The 23,193-nt window shown below is 42.7% G+C and overlaps 2 protein-coding genes across 3 annotated transcripts in view; one reads left to right on the top strand and one right to left on the bottom strand.

The window, feature by feature from the left end:
• The window catches only part of LOC105562668 (dedicator of cytokinesis protein 3), a 56,566-nt gene that overhangs the window by 11,975 nt on the left and 21,398 nt on the right, over positions 1-23,193 (top strand). The window lies entirely within an intron of this gene.
• LOC105562667 (innexin inx3) overlaps positions 1,584-23,193 on the bottom strand; it is a 24,663-nt gene continuing 3,053 nt past the window's right edge. The window contains exons 2-5 of the mRNA XM_012013677.1: positions 7,724-7,897; positions 4,856-5,283; positions 4,237-4,632; positions 1,584-3,854 (exon numbers count right to left, since the gene is read on the bottom strand). Coding sequence (XP_011869067.1) covers positions 3,648-3,854; positions 4,237-4,632; positions 4,856-5,283; positions 7,724-7,886 — 1,194 coding nt within the window. The 5' untranslated portion in view covers positions 7,887-7,897 and the 3' untranslated portion in view covers positions 1,584-3,647. The remainder of the gene's footprint in view (positions 3,855-4,236; positions 4,633-4,855; positions 5,284-7,723; positions 7,898-23,193) is intronic.

Below are 23,193 nucleotides of genomic sequence, written 5' to 3'. Positions count from 1 at the left end.
TTACCAGTCGATTCGCACGAATTTCTCTGACGGCGGCACATCGATAATGATATAATTGACGCGTGATATCTACTGTATTTCGACATTGGCACAAACGTATTTCTGCTAGTAACCGAGGCATCGCGGTTACGAGTGGAGAGAAGAAAATGTTAAAATTTATATTTTCCCCACACCCCGGAACACCAATCAATCTTTACCAGAAAGAAACTTTAGTCAAACTTTAGTCAAATGGTTCGAGAGCAAACGCCTTTGTACAATTAGAGAAAGCAGTTGCACCGAATAGTTTCAGCGACTGCAGCCGAGGAAGAGGACTTCGGAATTGATTCGCTCTCGCGTGACCACGCGCTAATTAAGTTCGCTTGCGCGCGATTGCTGCATAAAAGCGAATAATGGACGATACTGTTGGCAGGAATTTCTTTTATTCTCTGTCATTCTCTTTCATATTAATCACTATAACGACGTTGCACATGTCGGCAGTCTTCCTCTCAAACGCGGGAGAAGCGTTTCGCTCCTTCTAAAGAATACGCTAATGTAATCTTTTGTCTCATATTCTATATATAATATGTATATATACAGGGTTGGAAAGTAACTCGTTACTTGTAACGAAGTTACAGTTACAGTTACTTTTTTTGGAAACTCTACCTTAACTTCGTTACTTTCTCTGTCTGTCTGCCTTGCCTTTGCGCATAAACGCCTTTATCGATGCTTTACAGTTAAAACGTAGATTTGATATTTTTATTTTGCAAGAAAGTAACTGCAAAGTAACGATTCGTTACTTTTTGAGTAACTGTAACTGTAACGCGTTACTTGTAACTGTAATCGGTTACATTTTTAGCGAAAAAACTGTAACTGTAACTAGATACTTTTATAAAGTAAACTTTCCCAATCCTGTATATATGTATATAGAAGGCACATATTTTTACGAACAACTATTACACCTATAATTGACCTATCTTTCTCTCGCTCTCTCTTTCTCTCGTTCATCTTAAACATCTATCTTAAGATATCACTCGGAACGCGATTGTCGATAATCTAACGAGTTACGGATATCATAAAGGGAAAGGGTCATAGCGTTATATTATTGTAGTTATACATAGCTATTTTCGGCAGCGCTTATACATCATCTTCGCGGACGAGAGGACGTGGGGGAACGTAGTCGAGCGTCGAGGGAAAGTTTCTATTGTTTCTATTAACAGGAAGGAGGATTATCACGTACGTTATAATTAATCGCGCGAAGTAAAGTCTACTTGGGGCAATATCGTTCTTTCGTAAACAAACTGAAGTAATCCAAATTAGAGTTAACAAAGTACTTAATTGTATTGTTAAAAGCGAAGATCTTTATGTATCGAGAGATATGATCATGTAGAGAAACTCTATACTTACATACGTAATGTCTTAACAGATCTTTTTCCTTAAGGGGGTATTTTTAATTTAAATTTTGTTTTTTTTCTTTTATTCTCGGCGTAATTAATTTTCACGGTTTAGGAACTAATATTGTATTCGTGCAAACGTTGTTTCGGTCCGCTTCTTAAGGTTTGCGGGGCTTGTCCATAGCCATCTATGAGAAAAAGAAAACGCTAAAATACTTCGTGAAATGTCTGCTATACTTGCGGTCAATGGGATCGCTCGGCACTTACGGTATTTTTCTTTTTCAGTCGAAAATTTCAATTATACTACTCGCCACAATCCTCGCTACAATCTTAGCGCCAATCGCGTGAAAATACTTGTAAAAAAAATAATGAGTCATGGGAAGCATAAACGTTCATTTCTTCTTTTCTGTTCTCCTTTTGCTTATCGAAATATAGATACGCTATTTATCTTCATTAGGCTACTACAAGCAGGACGTGTAATTACTTCACAGTCTATCATGTAAAGTTATTCGTTATATCTTCACGTCTTCGCTGTTGATCGTGCGATATTCTGCAATCCGTGGATTTTCTGTGCATTCGAACATTAAGTTTCAAGTTAATGTCGCTTTTTGCACGAAAAACCTGCGGATGTTCGAATATACTTAATATATATACTATGTATATATATACTATGTATTTATACAATTATTTAAACGATTAGAGAATTCGTTGTTGAGCAGCATATTTCACCTGTGTCTTTTTGAATTTCTATAAGATTGCAACGAGATCGTACGACGTACATCGAAACATTTCTCGTTACAACTAATAGGACAATGAATGTTCTTCTACATCACTTCGGGTTAATTATTGTCTAACTAATATAAGCGATCTGCGGAGCATTTGTTATGTATCGCAATAGCAAGTATCAAAAGTAATGCAACAGTGTATCCACGATACCGCTTCGATGTCTGCTCTCTTTTTCTTGTGTCGCTAATGTAAGAGGAATGTCGCGTTTATAACATGAACGGGAATTAAGGAACACCGTTATCAATTTGCGCGTTACTCTCCTCAAATTACCGCGAGATAAATCGGCATTGACACGTCGACATGGAGCAGGTGATTAAAATGGTGAAAATGATTGGATCTTACAGCGAGAAGGATTGTGTCTCTCACATTTGGAAACCTGTCGCGACTTAACGATTCGAGAGCATCGCGCGTTATCGCCTACATTTATATATTTGATAATCTAACGTCGGTTCGTGCCGCTGCAGTCGGTGCAAGATAATCAACGTGCCTTTTATTCTTCTAGCGGACAAATCTAAGCGACATGTCGAAACACAATGCACGTAATTCTCGCTATGATTAGCGTCGCACCAATCGAGCGGAAATATCTCTAGAAAAAGAATTAAAAGAAACTACATAATAGAGTAACATGACAGAAATCTCCTGGAGAAATAATCGGCAAGAAGCCTCGTTGGCTTGTGTCCTAACTTTGTTTTTACGGCACATGAAAATCTCATAACGACTGTTGGCTGAGTAAAGAGGTGACGAAGGTTAGCATTCATGTTGTTTCTCCAACCCAAGCTTAGATATTAGAACTGCATTATAGCGAACAATGTCAAATAAATATCTCGCAATGACAAAAGTTTCAACGAAGAAGTTGATGAGGTGACTCGCGCGTTGGTACTAACTAATTTATTGATGTATTATTTTATATACGAGCTTACGGTCTGACTTATGGATATCTTCATAATAAAACTTTTGAACGAAGCTCCAATCGGAGATGATCATGACCTTGTTGAATGAAAAATACAATTAACAGAGAAAATAAGAAATAACATGCATTTCATGAAGACACATAGTGATCTACCCATTCAGAAATTCTCGATTGAAAGTCTCGTTGGACGTAAATGTCCAAGGACTGCCTCGTGTTTCAACGAGCACGCAGTAATGAGCGAAACTCCTCGTCGACAGGAGACAAGGATCAACGCTTTTTAATGCCGGCTCGAGCTTACACTTTACGAGTGTCGCGTAATAGTAAGGCCGCATTGAACACGAACTCCGATGGGCAGTGAGGAGACGTCGAGGAGAGACGTCTGGTACGCGGTACACGGTTTTGCAAGCGTTCGCGGTAAGGTAATCGACGACGCGGCACGAACCTGTCTCTTTATTGGCACCGAGATAACGGCACTGTAGAACCGCCCTCGATATTATCACAATACGAACAAGTCAAAAGAGGGAGGAGGGGCAGTGGAAGGAAGTAACGACGGCCGAGTCGCCGAGGCCTTTTTCTTGCATTTAGATCTCGGTGTCCTTGGAGAATTTCTCAATCTCCGGATATATCGGCGACATCTCGAGGGTACTGGGCGCCGATGGCACCGACGTCGGCGACGCGTCGCTGCTGCTACCGAATTGTAGACGGCGGCACAACTCCTCCAGCATGTCGTTGAACATCATGACATTCATATTCTGACCCAGCAAGTGAATCATCAGGAAGTCGCCGACCTGCGAAATTCAATTTTCTTTTTTTTTCCGAATGAAACGTCGCGTTGAAATGTAAAACTGTAACTTCGTTTGAGAAGACACTTTTCTGTTTCTAATTATATTATCCCGCGGAGACTTCGTTTACAAAAGTTGCATCGTGCCGACAGTTACAGAGTTCCTCGGCTTTCATTTGAGAGTTTCTATTAAATTTTTAAGTGGATTACCGCGTTTATGATAATCGTTCGGTGAAGCGAAACTTTTGAAAATATATTTTATCGGTTCCTCCAGAATGAATAAATTTTGCTGCTGTGTTATATTACCCGAGACAAATGTTCCGTCGGCATTTTTCAAAAGAGCGTTTTCTTCGCGAGATTAAAGTTACAATTGAAAAATGAAATCCCACCTGAGTCTTTCGGATGAGCGTGCTAACTGTAGATTTTGTGCCGAACTTGAAACGTTTCCTGAGGATCGTTTCGCGTGTGCTGGGCATCAACACTATTGCCATGCTGTACATCAACGCCACGCCAGAACAGACCGCCAATATGATGAACCAAAACCACAGGAAGATGTAAATTTTCTCGTTGAAAATATTGAGCGCGAGTACGCAGAGCGCGTCATACGACTGGATTGAACCAGAGGCACCGTACTTGTGGAAAGTGCACTTGGTCAGGCGCGGGAATATTTCGATCATCGGGTCGCTACGTTCATCTTGGTTCAAGGTGCTCCACTTCACCACATTCATGCCGTATGTAAGAAAACTTCCGCCCAAGAAGACATCCACGAAGAATATGTTGCCGATCTGGAGCGAAGAATATTGTATCAATTTCAAACGAAGACCTGGACTCTACTCTTTCTTTTTGTAAAAGCGATATTTTGTTCTGCGTGAGTTTAGTCTTATAATAACTTGGAGACATTCTAGAGCAATAGAATTAGAAATTACATATGACTTATATATTTGAAAAAAAAACGAGTGTTTTATGTGGCTTTCGCAAGATTTCTTTGTGTTGCAAACGTATACTCACGGTGTTGACAAAGTTGAGGACCTCGCAGAAGAAGTACCCGGCAGCGTAGCTATTGTGCAGGTGCATGGTGTCTGTGAGGTACTGGACAATTCTTTCGATCTTTGCCTGCCGCTCCTGCTTGGTCTCCACCATGGTGCCTCTCATGCCCTCGGATATCAGCCTCATCTTACCCTCCTCCCACTGTTTCCACATCCAATGCGGCATGTAGAATAACAGGCCCTGGAGGAACAGCATGAACGGCACCCACTGGTAGTACTGGTGATACCTTTTGTCCCCTCCTTCATCGAGACCCAAGCCAGGATGGGCCACGTGGGTACCTACGGGCTTCGCCAAGGTCCCCGGCAGCGTGAACGTGGAGGTGATCCAGCAAAACGTGTTGACCACATGAGCGCCGTTGGTCAATTCCGACAGACAGCTGATGGGCTCGCCTGCGAAAGACAAACGATTACAGGTCGCGGCCGTTTCACGATCACGATCGATGAATTCGATGATCTCTCCGTATACTTATATCAGTTAGATGCGAGATATAAGTTATGTGAGAAATGAGATGCAGAGTAGCTCGGACCTTTCGACTCTTGAAATGTTTAAAGTCTACTTTACACGATTTATAATTTACGAGGAGGATGGAATTGTGTTTATAATATTATCTGTCGTATCTTTTTGTGTACGCGAATAATTTATATACTTTGAATGCATATTTTTCGTATAATTTGTTTTTTTTCTTATACCGTACGTAAAATTACAGGTAGAATTTTATTCTGTATTTTGACTTATAAATTGCTTAATTATACGTATAAAGTCTTGGCGCATTTCTCGTTTATCTCCTGAACATTGGAGTTATCCTGCGGGATTGCCGTAATGCCGTAATCCCCCGTGATTAGCGGACGTCAGAGGCGACATTATCGCGCTCGCAAAGATAATTCTTTTTGTACACGACACGTGATGCGACGCGAACGAATCGCTTTGTGGATGCTGCGCAATTGTTTGACACAAAGTCACTCGAAACCCGAGCATCAAATCTTACCTGGTTGATAATGTGCTAATGTTTCTTTTGAGCATTAAATTCGCAATACGTACTCTGCGTTAGTCACACGAGTCTAGATAGCGTTATCTGTTTTGTGATTAGTAACATTCGCGTATACAACACTTTCTGTGCTATTTCGCTTTCAAGTTCTCTACAAAGACGAAGCGATTAATTAATTAAGAGAGAGAGAGAGAGAATAAGAATAACGAATTTAGGTAATAAAGAATTAGTGACGAAATTTATGAGAAACGTCGAGTGCAGCCACCATATTTTTGAACTACTGAATAAGAATATAATTGAGAGAACGACTAATGTTATGTTTTTGATAGATTGAAAGAAAATTCCAGTGTTTTAAAAATGTAAAAGAAACATAACTATTTTGATAGAATATCACTTTTTTACAGCATGTCACAAAAAGAAGATAAAAACGTTACTGTTTTACAAAACAATTAAAATTGATACGCACTGACGCGTTGTGGAGAAACAAAAGGGGAAAAATGAGGGTAGAGAGAAAATAGAGTTGGTACAGAGGATGAATAGGTTTCCCCCGAGATTTTCCATTTTGCAAATGCAAGTCACATATGTGCCGCACATGCGCGCAGATGTTTCGCATCGTGCATGCCGCTTATGGGCAATTAAGTTACGCAACGATTCACCGTTTATTCGATTATTCTTGTAGCCAGCGTGAATCTCTGAGAGAATCTTTGGAGCGTCGAGCGCCCAATTTCGCGGGTCGGAATTATGACGAATTATCATTGCCGCGCAACAAATTCCCGTACGATTGTTTAATTCTACAGCTTCTTCGACACGATCAGTTCGTCGCATTCGGTCCCGGCGACAGTGCCAACGAGGAGCAGACGTTCCCTTCTAGTGTTACATACACGTAATCATTTACAGCATAATTGCTACCTCCCTACTGCTTCGTCCCGTAATCAAAGAGATCCACTCGTCATTAATCACATCGCGCGACTCGACCTCGATTCGCCGACAACCGTAATAAGAAACGGGCATACACCGGCTGGTATATTATGATCGTTAGGTGTGCGGCTTCTGATCAACCGTTTGTTGCGACATTAAATATCGTCTTCGTCGTACGGTGATAAAGGTGCGCCGTAGAACTTGCGTCCGCTGATACTCCGACGTAATCGTACTTTCTCGAGTAAGACGCGACGCCGACATCCCTAATCACTGTCTGATTAGGTGGCGACCGGCTGCACTCGGCTTACGGTGCAAGTGGTCGCTGTTGATCTTTAACCCGGCGGTATCCTGCCCGGACAGATTAAATGATTCTCATCTTCGCGCCGTCTATTTTTAAACTCGTTCCTCGCCGAGTACCGCCGGGTTTTTCCTCTGCACCTTCGGATATAAAGATTCTTCATATTCGGCAGCACCATTTGTCGCGAGTCATCTCATAAATAATGCGGTTTTTAGATGTACTTTTGGAACAACAGACAAATTTTTCACGTCTTCGTTTTAATCCAAAATACATTTTTCATTATTGTTTACAACTTCCTCCCTTAATCTGAAATTTTTCAATTCCCTGGCGACAAAAGCCTCTCGATTTTGAGCGAAAGAACCAATTAAGTTTCCTTTTGTACCGCATTATTTACAGGATGACGATTTGCTCTTGCACACTGGGCGCGATAAATTCTAATTTTTATTTTTTTATTTTATACGGTGTATAATCGCCTTCGTTTTGACGTCGACGATAAATATGAAAGAAAGTCGCGACGCAAGAAACTTTCTCGATCGTATTTCTAAAAGATTTTCTAAGAATCTCTAGAATTCTCGCGCCGGCAGGGGAGCTTCGGCAACGCGGCAGAAATTAAAAGAAGGTACCTTACCTAACAAGTTATTGGCAGTGATAATGATGCAGCAAAGGAACAGAATGGCCGACGTGAGCCTGTAATGCATTCTGAAGACGAAGTTGTCGATAACGGCCTTGTCGATCAGATATCGCAGCTTCACGAACCCGGCGACCGCCGAGACCAAGCTGAACAGCGCCATTTTCGCTTAATCTGTAAAAAGAAGAGGCACCTCAGTTTTGTCATCGTCGGCAGAATCGTCAATGGACGAGAATTAGCTTGAAATATGAATGATATTTTTTATCCCTCTCTTTCGTAAGTTCCTCATTTACGGTGATCGAATTGGCGAGACGCCCGCCTAGTGAGAGATTCAAACCCCTGGCTGAGGTACATTTTTCGCAATAAAGAGTGAGAACGAGATCGGCCCCATTTTTTTCCGCATTCGATTTTGGTCACAAAGTAGGTACCAAACGAAAGGTCTCGTCAAGCTGATCGCAAATATGACAGTCTCGGAGTGCACCTATTTAACGTTTCAGAGATATCGGGCTCCAAAGGTTCCATTCCATTCCAAACAAATGGTTGGTGCCTGTCCAGACGGTTCATCGCTTGCGTCCTGGGAATTTTTGGAGCCCGATATCTCTGGAACGTTAAATAGGCGCACTCTGAGACTGACATATCTACGGTCATCTTGACGAAACCTTCCGTTTGGTTTGGTCACTCTTTAAAACTTAAAATCATTTAGACACTAACATCCTGTCTTGGCTCTTATATCCTTTATCACTTCGTATTCGTGATTCCTCATTTTCATTTTGGCAATCGAGTTCTAGATTAACATAAAATTAGATGAAGAGCTTTTCCTGTTTGCTCTCTGCTCCCCAACGCTTCATTTTCGACTTTATTATTCATAATTGAAAAACCGTTAACTATGTGTATTGCAATTTTCCGCGACAATAAAAATTCGATTGCGTTCTTTAAAAAAACGCGTTCGCATTTCAAAAGAACACATTTTCTATTTGTCAGCATATTCCTCTCGCATATGACTCTCCGGTGCTGTGGAAATGATTTCAGCGAAGGAGTCGAGTAAAGAACGAGGCCGCCTTCGGTTGACGAGCAATCAGATTACGTTCCCGTTATGCCTAATGAATGCCAGCTGGCCGATCGCGATTAGGAGTGCGTTTCATTGAGTCAAACGTCGGCGAGGGGCAGGCATTGGCATTCTTATCGTGTAAGTCAGTAATTCATAATGACTGGATCGTGCAAGCGTTGCTTAGGAAAGAGAGACGAGTTTTACGCCAATGATACGCGCAGTAGATCACCTCGTAGTTAATTCAACTACGGACTACGGTAGTAAACAGTACTCCATGGCGAACTACATTCCGCAAGAGTCGACCATCAATCTTCTCCTGATCCTGATCCTCCCGGCGATCCTCGATTACGCTATTTGAGGAACTGATTGAGTTTCGCGGATGATCGAGAAGACGAGAGTCTTTGGAATATGATGCGTTGCGATAGCAAACGTAATTAACGGCAGAACACGACGGCGACTAAGCTCGTTTAGTTGCCGCAGATGGAACTGATGGGACTGACCGATCGCGTCACCTGAAGAGGACCTGGGGCTCGATTCTTGAATTCACCCGATAGAGAAACGTATGCGAAAATTCTGCTCTGACAGAAAAGTTGCAAGTCGATTAGTTCCCGTGCGAATAACCAATCAACTTGCAGCTTTTCTGCCAGAGCAGAATATCCGCGTGCGTTTCTTCTTGGAATGAATTCAAGAATCGAGCCCCAGTATTACCGGCCGAAACGTTGTGTTTTATCATGACAAAGAATTGCCAGTGAGGTCGTTTACGTACTTATGAAAATTCAAAATCTTTTGTTTGAAATATTCGTAGGAAAAAGTCAAAGCGTTTTGAGGGGAGAGATTAAGAGACGGCTTTAGGAATTAGCAGTTTCCGGCAACTTTTCGTTTCTGCGGACACACCCTTTGTCTTCGAACGCGGACAAATGTCGCTCACCTATTCGCGACAATTATTCCCGTTCCTTCGGCACGTAGTTGTACTTTCGGCGAACAAAAGCGGAAGCGCCTCGCCGCGCTTACATTCAACGAGATTGCCGCGCGAGTAAAGGGATGACGATTCGCACTGTTTTCCTCCGCGTCGCCCTTACGAAAATCCACGGAACCTTCAGCGAAAAGGGTCCCCCTCGTCTCCCCGATGTATATGTTCGTGGTAATAACGTTGCGCGCGCGACCGGAAATGGCAGATGTGTATGGGGAGATCGATATACAAAGGGAGAAAGGGAAAGAGAGGAACCCGTCCTAAGCGCCACACACCTCGACCCATAGATTGTCTCGTCGGGGGACAAAAGGCCGATGCGACCGGAGTGCCCGGGTCGCCTCCCTCTCGTTTTCGTCGCCGTCGGCCTTGGTTTCTGTGAAACGACACGTGCTCGTCCTCGCCTTGGCGAACATTACCTAAACGCGCATTTTGCAGAAGTTACATTGGTGACAAAGGCCGTCGTTAACTCGCGGAATCCGAAGTGACTTTAAACGTTGTCTCTCGCACCTGGTTTGTCAATCCTTTTTTGATCTTACGTCCGTTTCCATTGGTGCAGATTAATTCTGATCTCAGTTCACTTTTATGTCTTCTAGGTCTAAGAAGAGGATAAAAAATTAAATCGAGATTAAAATTAATCTACATCGATAGAAATGGACATTAGACGAATTTGAAGAAATTTGACGTATTATATCGTTGCTACTGTTTCAAGGTTTGCAGGGAAAAAATATTTAGGAGCTTCTCCGTTCTTTGTATCTTTCAAGCGAGGAATCAAGCGAGAGTTAAATCGTCCTCTTTCAAGAAAGAAATTGTCGCGCGAAAATATAGCTTACGTTCTTATCTCGAGATATTGTGGCTTTGCGGCTATGCCTCCTGCTTTTCGGAGTAATCGTGCGTGATTATAATGGAAGCATAAAAGGCTGGGCCTTGCCCGACTTGCGTTTAATACGCGCGCATCCAAAGAACACGCTCGTTATTCCGCGGTCACGAGAAGTATATTCTCGTTAATGCGTGACGCAATGATTAATTAATCTCACGACCAAGCGAAGAATAGAAGCGCGTATAATAAACGCGTCTGGCTCTATACAGTTATTATTGCGAGACACAAAAGATGTAGATAATTAAAATATAAAATAGCGTTACTTCGTAACAACACGATAAATTCTGAATATGCTATAGTAGCAACATTTGATTATATACTTTTTCAAGTGATATTTCCGGAATCTTTCATCGAGACATTTTAACGTACAGAATAGTCTCAACAATTTCGACAAATCTGGAATACTTTCCGAGTCGAAATTTTGGCCCTACGTTAAACCTTTAATTCTATTATACAGTTGAACCCAAGACAGTAAAAGAGGTCGAACTGCGAGTACAAAATTTACTCCTACTTCAACACTGATAGTATCGGAAATTTTTATTTTTGTCAATTTTGCATTAAAGTAGGCCCTTTTAAGTGGGAGCTAAAGTACATTTGTGGAATTAAAGATTTCAAGGGAGGAGTAAAAAATATAATGTCATCAAAGTAGGTTATTGCTGGTCCATGTAGGTGTATAGATCAGCTAAGTAGGCGTAAATTATCCTTAAGTGTCAAAACAATTAAAAAAGTGTTTCGAACGACAGAATATTGCCCATAAAATTCAAGGGTGAGATAAATGGGCTCGCATCGCGGTCGGAATTGTGTAAATTAATTGGCAGACGGGGTTTGTGCCGCTGCGACAAGTCGATCTACACAAGTATTCGAAATCTTTTGTTAGCGAGAACCTTCGCCTACGCGTCAGAGCGAATTCCAAGATCGCGAACTTTACCGAACCTTATTATTCTGCTCGCAAAGGCGCTAACTTTGTATGCACGTGCACGCGTGGAATGTGTGAAACTTGAAACCGTCAGCAGATTCACTGTTCGTTATAGCTCACTGCCCGCAAAATTGATTTTAAATCGACACGAATCCCACGTACCTCAACAAATTACTCCGCACCTTTAATCGCATATTTTTCTCACGTAGCGTTGTACGATTCTACTTCGAGACTATTCACCTATCGAATATAATACAAATACTGATATTATCTAAATGAAAACGCGCGCGATCGCGCGTACGTCTCTTCGCGATATCTCGTGACGGGTAATAATGTCGCAGAATTAACGCGGCCTAATTGTCTGCGGCGTAATCGCCTTCAATGACAAACGTCTTCGGTATGCCTCCTTTAAACAACGACGAAGCTTACGGAGACACGTTATCCGCAACGATCGCGACCCGAGACGCGGGAGAAAGAGCGAGAGAGACGAAACAACGTTTTATACGGCGTTTCCTCGGAGGCATACAAATTTTCGAATGCCTTCGTCATGCTCCTCGTGACGCTCGTGGCGAGGGAACCGGCCAAGTTAAACCAGTTGGCTGCTGCTGGTTTCTCGGATAGAGTGGGGCACGGCTACGCGGAGTGAACGAGACGACTACGACGACGAGAAAGGCCGATACCCTTTTACATATGCCCCCGCCTTGATTAATCATATTTCTCAAACTACCTACTACGAGCTACGATCGTGTCGCGACATTTCGAGGAAAACGATGCATCGCACAATATCTCACGGAATTATGCAATACCTCGCGGAGACGTAAACCAATATTTGCCTGCCACATTGTGAGTGACGGTGGTGATAAAAACAATTATTAATTGTTACGCAATCTCTTTTCTTCCATTCCCTCGCTCTTGCCGCATTTATGTACATTCATTTAATTCTCTCTACACTGATAAAAGAAATATCTTAATCCAAAAAAGTATTACTTTACTCAAGAAAATTACTCGTTAGGTGGCTCCTAATAGCTTATTAACTTAAATTTAAAACATAATGAATTAAAACGTGCATTTCTTTAATTTAAGTATTTATTAAATATCAAATAGTAGATAATTTTGTATTTAAAAAATTTTACTTTAATTCTATAAAATGTTTACTAAGATACAAGTTTTACAGCGAAGAAAATTGGATTTCTTGTTTGACAAAAACCATGATTTCATTTGATAAATAGTATTCTCTGTTTCATGAAATCTTTAGTTGAATGTAGAAAATGTAATGATTTAAATTAATTTACTTAATACAATACACAGATTTACTTGAAATTTGATATTCTTCTTTAAATAGAATAAATATTTATTTTAGCAAAGAAATAATTTGAAGTAAATCTATTCGCTTGGTTTAAAATAATTCTTTTGTCGGTGTACTTGCGTTAGTTTAATTTATCATCGTCTTATGGTTCACTTGTTATCTATCCCGTATATTATTTGTCGATTTGGTCTGAAAGGTACATGATACTATCTAAGTATTATAGCCATAAAACAATTTCGATTACGCGTCTCTGGCTAGTTGGGACACGATTTTTACGACATTGCGCAATCGTACGTATATTCGTGGTGAAAAGAGGTTTACGTTCTATCGGCAATAAATCCCGTCGTGAGCACGGAGCGGAATTTCCTCCTCGTCGCCGCTCGTCTCGTTTCTGTTCACGACCAAAGTTTTTGGTTACTAAATCAAGCGAACTTCCAACGTTATTCAACTCGGGGAGAATAAAATGCCGAATGCAACTACTGTCTTCTCCCTATCACCTCGGCAGTATCTAAAAATTATATGAACCTTAATAGCTGCATCATCAGTGATGCAACCGTCGTCGTTAACGATACCTAAAAAAATTCCACTGTTGACGTTCTTCTTGGACCTTTCGAGCCAAGATCGAACGCTCTTTTTATCATCCAAGTTTCGGTAAATCGTTAATTTAACCGATGAAACACCGCTGAAGAAGTTAAACGCTCACTGGTGAATGAGCGAGAGCTCAAACGGAGCCTCGCGAATCCACTGGTCGAAGACTGCTTTCTTCTCACGATCGCCGGTGCCGTCGCGGCTCGATCTCGTACGAATTGTCCGTATCGGGTTACGGATGCAGAAAACAGGTTTGGGATCGCACGATCGCGCGCGGCTTCGAGACCGCCGCCGCCACCGCCGCCGACGCGCCGGATTCAAGTTGCTAATACACGATCGAGAAAAATGGAGAGCCTTTGTCCGCGACGGATCCGGGACACCGGTCTGGTCCGCAGTATCGCCTGCGGTTTGTGCGAAATGTAAGGAAAAAAGAAGCAGGTAAAAAGCGCGGACGGAAAGAAGAAACTTTCGTAGCTGTGTTTGAACAGATCGATGCTGTAATGTTGTAACATTGGTGTTTCGCGTATAATTAATGTAATTTTCCCAAGTATTCAAGTAATCAAAGGGCGGGTCGTTGACTTTCGTGGAACTTCGTTACTGACGCTAAATTGAAATTTTGTTTAACTACCGCCGAAGTTCTTTAATATCAATCTCCGCAGTTCCCGCGAGATACTTGTAGGATCGCGGGGTTTGCAGGATCAAACTCGAGCCGAATACGCGCTTATAGGTGTGAACTATGATGTATATTTGGATATTCACTAAAAAGCGTAATTTTGGGGGGGAAAATAAAAACTAGCTGAGAAAATGTTAAAGTTTGATGTTCATTGTCTAACGAGTGAAGAAAGTTGAAAATGAAGACAAAACGGCGATTTCGTAAGGATTTCATCATGATTTCGGAGACACCGTCCCACGATTACATCAAGCGGTTACCCCCCTTGGCATAAACGAACATGTGGTCAAAATCGCGAGATTCCTTGTAGACAGGCTCGAAAGAGACTGTAAATCCGGCGGCTTTACGGTTTACGGAACTTGGAACGGAGACGCGCAGCAACGTTCTGTCGATTCAGCGGTTAACAGGTAATGCGAGAGTGATTTATGCGTGCCGGTTGCGTGCCGGTTGCGCGATATCGAAACTGGAGCGATTTGTAGGTCGAAGCAAGGAACGACCGCGGTCGCCGTAACGTGATTTACGCATACACGCGCGGATATGCATGGACTGATACTAATAACAGCTGCTAATGCAGAGGGAGAAACAACACCGAGCGCGTGTGTAATCGGGATGTGATTTATGTACTGAAGCGTTATTTGCCGATACGGGAGGGATCACTCGCGTACGCGTTACCAGATTTGAGGGCCGCGACGTAAATTCGGTTTGCAATATCGATCGGACGATATCAATTTGAATCTCATAACGCGATACACTCGACGTTACGTGGTAATATTATTTTGCAGGCTCGAGTGTCTCGCCAATGATACTTCTACATTGTATTATTATTGCCCCGATGTTACACTGCGTTCATAATGAAAATTGCATTGCTGCAGTATTCCTGACGTATCTATGGTGCCATGATTTTGTAGATTATATTATTAGAGGAAAGCCCCTTATGAGATGGGATCCTATTATGGGAGAGCGGAGTTTCTGTTAAATTAATAGGCATCGTCAGTTGATTCCACCGTGAATTTATTGCCCTTGAAGCGACATCTGTTTAGTGGAAAATTCATTGTTAGATTGTGTAATCGGGGTTGGCTGGAAATATCCAAGGTAAATTCCAGTTTTTACCGTCCCGGACTTTATCCAACGGAATAAATTGGCAAAAATTATGAAAATGACTAATACTTCATTAAAATATATTCATATAAATATTAGTCATTTTAAGCGTTGCGAAAAGATTCACGATTGAATTTGGGTGTTGAAAATGCCATCTCATATTAGAAACATATCTCATAATAGAGAACTTTTCTCTACTTATGACGGTGCATATTTTTTAATTATGCGCAGAAATGACGTTACAGCTGTCTTCGTTGAATGATAGATACATCGCCGAGAAATATGATTCAAGGGAGACTTCTCGGAATTCAATCGAGCCGCTAAGGACTTTCCTCCGCAGTATGAATCACATTTCTTCCCGGATGCGACTGGAATTTTGCTCGAGAGCAAAAAGACGGAATAATCCTCTCTGAAAATTTTGATTAAAAAATAATTTCTCAAAGTTACACACTCACAACTTTTTCCCCCCGTCATTTTAGATCTCACGTAATAATAAGTAAATTAAGATAAAATGCAAAAGTATTTCGCGAAAGTACACTTCGTGATATCTAATCTCATAATCTCGCCGTTTAAGTAATTACGGTAGCAAGTGGAGCGCGCCAAGTTTAAAAATAAATTTTTAATTCGGAGCCTGAATTATAGCCCGATTCCGGTGATTGGCATAATATCGTACGGTGATAGTTTGCGACCGCATGAATTAATAATACGCTTGGCCGTGGATAAACGGTCGCCCTCGACAGTGAGCGAATTAGCGCAACGTGCCGTAAATTATTGTATCAACGACTATTCGCTATGCTGCGCGCCGCGATCAAGATACGAGTTTTATAATCGCCATCCGAGTAATTGTGTGTGTCTCATGCACCGCTCTTATGGTTGTCCACGTGCGGCGATCCCGCGAAAGGTGTCAGCTGTCCGCGCGCACTCGGTACGTCGGAGTCGAACTCGCTCGACATTTCGCGTTTCAGCCTCGCGAGAATCGTTCAAGAAAGGCATCGCGAATCCCGAGTCGAAATTTTGCTACTATTTTGACACTTTTCGGGATAATTTACACCTACTTAGCTGATCTATGCACCTACGTAGACCAGCGATAACCTACTTTGATGACATTATATATTTTTTACTCCTCCCTTGAATCTTTAATTTTAAAACTTTACTGTAGCTCCTACTCAAAAGGACCTGCTTTGGTGATAAACTGGCGAAAGTAGAAATTTCCAACACTATCAGTTTTTAAGTAGGAGTAAATTTTGTACTCGCAGCTCGACCTCTTTTGCTGTCTTCGGTCCTGCTATATAATAGAACTGCAAATCAGTGACTATTCACTGTTCTCAGCGATAATCGACCGATTGACTTTTAGCAAGTTGGCCCTCTCTGGGCCATTGATAATTCGAGTTATAACGAAACTTTTTGATCGCTTTCAGGTCGCGCGAATAAAATGTGCAGTCTCGTCGAGATATATGGGAGCCGTTGTCCGCGCGGTTCCCTCGCATTACGTTGTAATTGCGCGCGGAGCTCGCTCGGTCGAGTGCTTTATTAGGAATTCGCCGAGTAAAGGGCGAGCGGCGATGGCTATAATTCCTTTGCACTTGCCATGCATTCGTACATCGAATGCCCTCCGCGGGCGCGCCTTCATCAATCAACGTTCGCTACGTGATAGAAGCGCGATGAATTTTCCACGAATATTACAAATCAAGTAAATCCATCGGGGAAATCGCGGAGAAATAAGTCTTGTTTATAATTCTCGTTCCTTGGCACACATTTATCATCTCGAAAGGACGTTTACGATAGATAAAGAATAATCGTTTGTCTCGAGCATAGACACGGTAATTATAGACTGATTGTGAGCGTCCCATTGAATAAGCTGAAGCTTGTGAAGGGAGAGACAGAGAAGATTTAAGAAGACTTTCTTCCTCCGTCTCACCATCGTGACAAAGGAGGCGCAGGCACGATTCTTTTCTTTTACGATGATGTAAGACAGAGAAAGAAAATCTTCTTAAATCTTCTCTCTCTCTCTCTCTCTCTCTCTCTCTCTCTCTGTCTCTTCACAAGCTTCAGCTTCTTCAATGGGACGTTCAGTCTATATTTACTATGTCTATGGTGCAGGCACGATTCTTTTCGTTTACGATGGTGTAAGACAGAGAAAGAAAGTCTTCTTAAATCTTCTCTTTCTCTCTCTCTCTTCACAAGTTTCAGCTTATTCAACGGGACGCTCAGTCTATATTTACTATGTCTATGATCTCGAGAATCCGATATCCGTTTCGGTCAATTTCTCTAAAGTCACGTGTCTTGTTCCCCACGCATTTCGTGCGGCCGTACGATTATCAAATCGCGACAGATCGCGGACACGTCGAATTGTAGCGAACTTTTGTCGCCTGTGAGAAAAGGTTTTTCTTTCTTGTTCTCGTGCACGAGAGACACGCGTGACGTACATGCGGACGGCTTTTCCCTCGTTTGTCCGCGGCGAAAGGACGAGTCTTGGCGACTTCATCGCGTGAGTGGAAAGGGAATTTACAGTTACGTGTCTTGCGCGAGCTCCGCAGCCACGCTCCTCGACGTCCTATCTGCCATGTCTCTTTATACTCGCTGAGCGAACGCAACGTTGACGAAATAGTGGACAGAATAAAATTTTCAGTGGCCTGTCTCGGAGAAAGGGAGAGACGGTCTATTAGCCACGAGTCAGAATCGTGAGAAACGCGCGAAGCGGATTACTTAAATAATGAATATTCTTAAACCCTGATCCTACAAGATCGCAATATTCATCTTTTACGAGGATTAAGGATAATTCCGTGGAAAGTTGCGCAATTTTTTTTTCATAAAATTCCGACAAAGAGCTACTCCTAAATTTGTCGTATCGACGCTTCTTCGCTCGTCCGTGTCTCTTTTCCTTCAAAAATTCAGAAGAATGCGAGCGCATCGCCTTCCAGCTCGCTTCTGAAAGCGTGTCCTTGGCTTATGCGAGTAGGTCCCTCGTAAAGATCACACTTTCACAAATTGAAGTTCTCAGAAAATCGCTCAGGGTTGCCGAGCGTAGAGCGGTGTTAAAGGACGCACGTGGGAAAACCGCGATTTATCCTCAGCGGCGCGATTTTTAAGTCCGTCACCTCGCGATGGGCGAGGAAGCCGATCGAGCCGGGATATCGTCCCGTCGATCGCATCGAACGATAGCGCGTACAATGCGGCCGAGGAGTGAAGGGGTAATTTTATTCGCTGCGTCGAATGAACGTTCGGGTGAAAGGCGGGAGAGAACTCGGCGATATCCGCGAAATATTATTTTCACGTTCCGTTCCGTGAGCTTTTCGCGAAACGTTTCCACCTCGGGCGGATTCCTCCGCTCGCTCGCTCGCTCGCTCGTCTCGCAGCAGCGCCGATGACGCGAGCGACGGTGATTGTGGCGTTTGCGTCGCGATAATTGCATACGATAAATGGAGAACGAGGCCGCACGAATTATGTTAATTACTGTGCAGCCGAATTGTTCTTTTCGCGGCTGCGCCACGTAATGCGCGGTAGATCGCAATTCTATCTTTTTATTGTAACACGTAGAAACCGATGTCAAGCAAGATCATTCTTTTCAACTGCATTCTCATTGATTTCATTTGCCAGCTCGCAAATTGAATCAGTACTCGAATCCTGAAGCCCGAGTCGAAATTTGGCTACTATTTTGACACTTTTAAGGCTAATTTACACCCACTTAGCTGATTTATACACCTACATAGACCAGCAATAATCTACTTTGATGACATTATATTTTTGTACTTCTCCCTTGAATCTTTAATTCTAAAAATTTACTTTAGCTCCTATTTAAAAGGACCTACTTTAACGCAAAATTGGCAAAAGTAGACATTTCCGACACTATCAGTTTTAAAGTTGGAGTAAATTTAATTCCTAATTTACTGTCTTAGGTTCTACTATATAATAGAATTAAAGGTTCAACATAGAGCCAAAATTTCGACTCGGGAAGTCTTTCAGAAATCTCTCAAACTGCAGATCCTCGTAAAATAAAAGATCAGGAATATTGATAAAGTTATAGAATAAATCGTGCGCTGGAATTAAGAGATTTATAAAAAGCACAGTTGACACTTTTGAGAAAGGCTTCATTAATACGCTCGTCTTTATCGCGTTAGAAAAACTTGGTAAAATGTTTTCGTGACAACACGTCGTACACGGAGACGCGCCGTAGTACTTTTACGCGAAATCGTACGTGCGTATTACGGTTCCTGAAGATTGTTGCGCGATATTACGTATACGCACATTGTACTCGGCTCGACTCCAGACACGAACGTCATTCCGCACGTTGGCGGGCATCATCGCGTTAATATTTCACAGCGCCTAGGCATACGGTACAAGCGCTACGCTTTGCTGACACGCTCGATAGGTACGCATGCACATCGATTCACTCGCGCGCGCGATGCGAAAAATGAATGAAGACGATAGCAGCTCGGAGAGGAGGTTAATAGCCCCGCTCACGTGTCTCGAGATCGTGGGAAGCGCGAGACGACAACGATGTAATCATGATAAACAAAATGAATATGATGGTAGCTAATTGGACCGTCGTCCAGCGCGTTTATAAAGCGCCTCTGTAATATTATAATGAATCGTGCGAAACAAACGCGACAATTGTCAAACCTTGGTGGATCGAAGCTCACGATTTAAACTTTTAAAGATTGGCTTCTTCGAATTGCCAGTTTAATAAGAAAATTGCAAATTTCATTCGACCACAGCTGGCCACGTTTGTTAATTAATCGGTCAGTGCAGAAAGTTTATTGCGAAAAATATTACCTCAGCCAGGGTTTGAAGCTGGACCTTAAGGCAACGGCACACGATACAATTTTTCTCACTGGATCGCTTACGAGAACCGATAAGGATGCAGAGTGTCAGATCAGGCGACTTGAAGCTAAATCCTGATTGGCTCACGTAAGTAATCCAGTAGGAAAAATAGTATCGTGTGCCGTTGGCTTTACTTTCTAGGCGGGCGTCTCAACAGACGCGAGGATGTTGTCTTTATACTGTTATTGCGACAAATATTACCACGTGCCTCAGTGGTCGAATTGGCGAGACGCCCGCCTGGAGAGTAAGGGAGCTCCAGGTTCATATCCTGGCTGAGGTAATATTTTTCGCCAATAAATTTTCCGCATTGACCGATTAATTAACAGATGTGGCCAGGTGTGGTCGAATGAAATTTAGAATTTTAAAGATTGGTTATTGTAATTTTACTTTTATCATTTTTCTCTTTCTCTCTCTCTCTCTCTCTCTCTCTCTCTCTCTCTCTCTCTCTCGTCTTTCTTGTGAACTAATCCTGTTCTTAACATTTAACTTTGAGAGTTATAAATTGATTCTATTCTCGATAGTTGCGCGTATTTGCGAGTTGCAAAGAAATTTTGTTAAATAGCATGAAAAATATTCTTTGTCAGACACAATAGATTTCGAGACAACGTTCATTTTGATTTACGATTCGGAAGGAACGTTCCGTTCTGACGTTCCTTCGAGGGCCTTGAGAGTGACGGCTGTTGAGCAATCGACCGCGGAGGCTGCCTTTAGACCGCGGATGTCGAGAAATCGACGTCAGAAACGGTTTTCCAAGCGTGTGTAACTCAGGAGATTAGAGGTAGACCATTGTTTTCTCACGGCCAATACCGATTAGCGTTAGGAGTGCGACGCTTTATTCTTCTTTTTGTTTCAACTGTAAATAACTGAAGAGAATGTAACTTGAAAATACTATGTCAAATCGTCAAAATTATAATTTTAATGCCACATAGATGTGTGATAGAACATTTCGCTCTTTTATTTATTAATTGTATTTTATCATTTTACTCCGCTATTGTTTTCCGTTGTGCAACGTTTACACTTTTTTCTCCTGCGTTTATCGCGTGTCAAGATTTAAATTCTCCAATAACGACGTGAGCTACTCGAGAGGCTCTCAAGAGTATTTTTCTCTACGAGAGACGCCTACTACTCCTTACGGTATTTACACGGCCATTTCTAACGTTGAGCGCAGAGAGGCGGAGAACTCTAATGTCTTTCATGAAACACGGAGGCGGTAGATAATGCTGCGTGCACGCACATCTGGACTCCCGATATCAAGGCGCAAGGTCCTCTCGCCGGGTTCTTTATCATAGCTTTATCTCGTCCAGGAAACTGGAAAGCGGTCCTATCTACCGTGCCCGGGGTCGCGCACGCCCGTTCGAGCTATCGAAACAACGAATGGAGGCGCCATTACGCGCGTGCCTCGTGTTTCGACTTTCGACGTACCTTAACGTGTCAATGAAAATAATAGAAAGACAAAATGCGGGAAGATAAAAAAAACGTAAGATAAGGTACGAAAAGATGGAGCGATAAATCCGGCGTTAGTGTGTTCGACTTTATCATGAATTTCGTCCCATGTCTCGTAGATCCGATAATTAATCCTCCGCGGGGAAGAATGAATCATATCGTGGTACAACTAGAGACCGTGTAACGATCCTCACTCGCAGGAATTGGACGAACTCTTATGGCCAGCCTCTGATTACAGGGTCTCTAAGAATAACTAGTATGCACACTCCGCCATTTGTTTCGTTGTACGACGATCCCTTCTGCGCATCCGACATTATTTCGGTCAGACCAATCAGAGAAAAGTTGTATGTGTGGAAGAGTGAAATCAGCGTGTCGCAGTTTGCTACGCTAGGCGCTTAAACTCCCTCGAGCGGTGAATTTTATGAAATTTCCCTTAACGGGAAAATGTGCGGGACGAGGGCTGGGCTCGAATCGAGGACCCTACCATTGCTGATCACTCGTGTTAGCGCGGTGCTACACGTCATCCCGTGGGGACGACCAAAGTCATGACGGTATACCACGTGGTCGGGATCGAAACGGGATCAAAAAGAGCCGGCAGAGAGTGAATATACCATGATTTTACTGTAAATATAGAGGAAAGTTACCTATTATATGAGATAGGCTATTAATGTGAGACGGCAGAGTCTCTGCTAAATTAACAGGCATCGTCCGTTGGTTTCGTCATGAATTTATCGCCCTCGGAGCGAAATCTGTTTAGTGGAAAATTTATTGTTGGATCGTTGCAAAAAGAGATTTGTGACTGAATTTGAACGTTGAAAATCTGCTATCTCGTATTAGAATTCTTGTAATAGAGGAATTTTCCTCTGCTCTCTATTTCGAAATCGTTATCGTTCAATTTCGAAATATTGTTATCGTCCATTTTAAGAGACTCCACTTTGTGTCTTCACGCCATGTTACTTTAGTCGTCCCTCATTTCCACGTTCATTTCTGTATTTTATACATATCTCTCTCTCTCTCTCTCCCCCTCTCTCTTTCTCTCTCTCTCGACTCGTAAGTGATCTATCGTCTTTTTTCACGTCGATCGCGCGCGAGCCACGGGCCGCTCTCGCTCGAGCGGAACACAAGTAGCGGTGGTACGAGAAAGCGGAGCCGCCAGCGAGCCGAGAAACGCGAGTCGGAGTCGCTTCTGTCGTGGGGTCCCCAAGTCCCAAGCTCGACACAAGATGCCTGTCGTCTGGGGTGGGCCTGCCGGTTTCCGGAAAGGGCTTTCTTGGCCTTCCCCGAAGCGGAGGCATCTGCACAATGAGTCAAGCGCTTGACCTGCTCCGCATTCCTAGGCGAGTCGTCAACGCTCGGACAAGCATGTAAAACTCCGGGTGATCTTAATAAAAATTTTTCACTTCTGGCGACTTAAAGAATATTCTTACTAGTTAATAAAAATGATTTATGCTAATGAATTTTTTATTGCAACGTAGCTGAACGACGCGCGTTGAAAAGTGCCGCCGAGATTTACGCGCCCGTTTTTACCAGCGTCGTTTAACTTTGCCCTCAGGTTACATCATCTTTTGTCTCTCCCGAGCGGACAGTTGAAATAGAAGATAAAAGATGACTCGAACTAACAATAAGATCAAAGTCAAACGACACCGGTGAAAACCGAGACTGGAGAATCTGCCGAGTCGCCGGGTAGGCTGTCGGAGGGTACACGCGCGTTTCGCAATGCGCGTAAAGCCCGT

This window comes from Vollenhovia emeryi, unplaced genomic scaffold (genome assembly GCF_000949405.1).
Source record: "Vollenhovia emeryi isolate VEMERY1.0 unplaced genomic scaffold, V.emery_V1.0 DF939185.1, whole genome shotgun sequence".
Taxonomy (NCBI): domain Eukaryota; kingdom Metazoa; phylum Arthropoda; class Insecta; order Hymenoptera; family Formicidae; genus Vollenhovia; species Vollenhovia emeryi.
The sequence above is the reverse complement of the archived record's forward strand: the minus strand, read 5'-3'. Positions and strand labels throughout refer to the sequence as shown.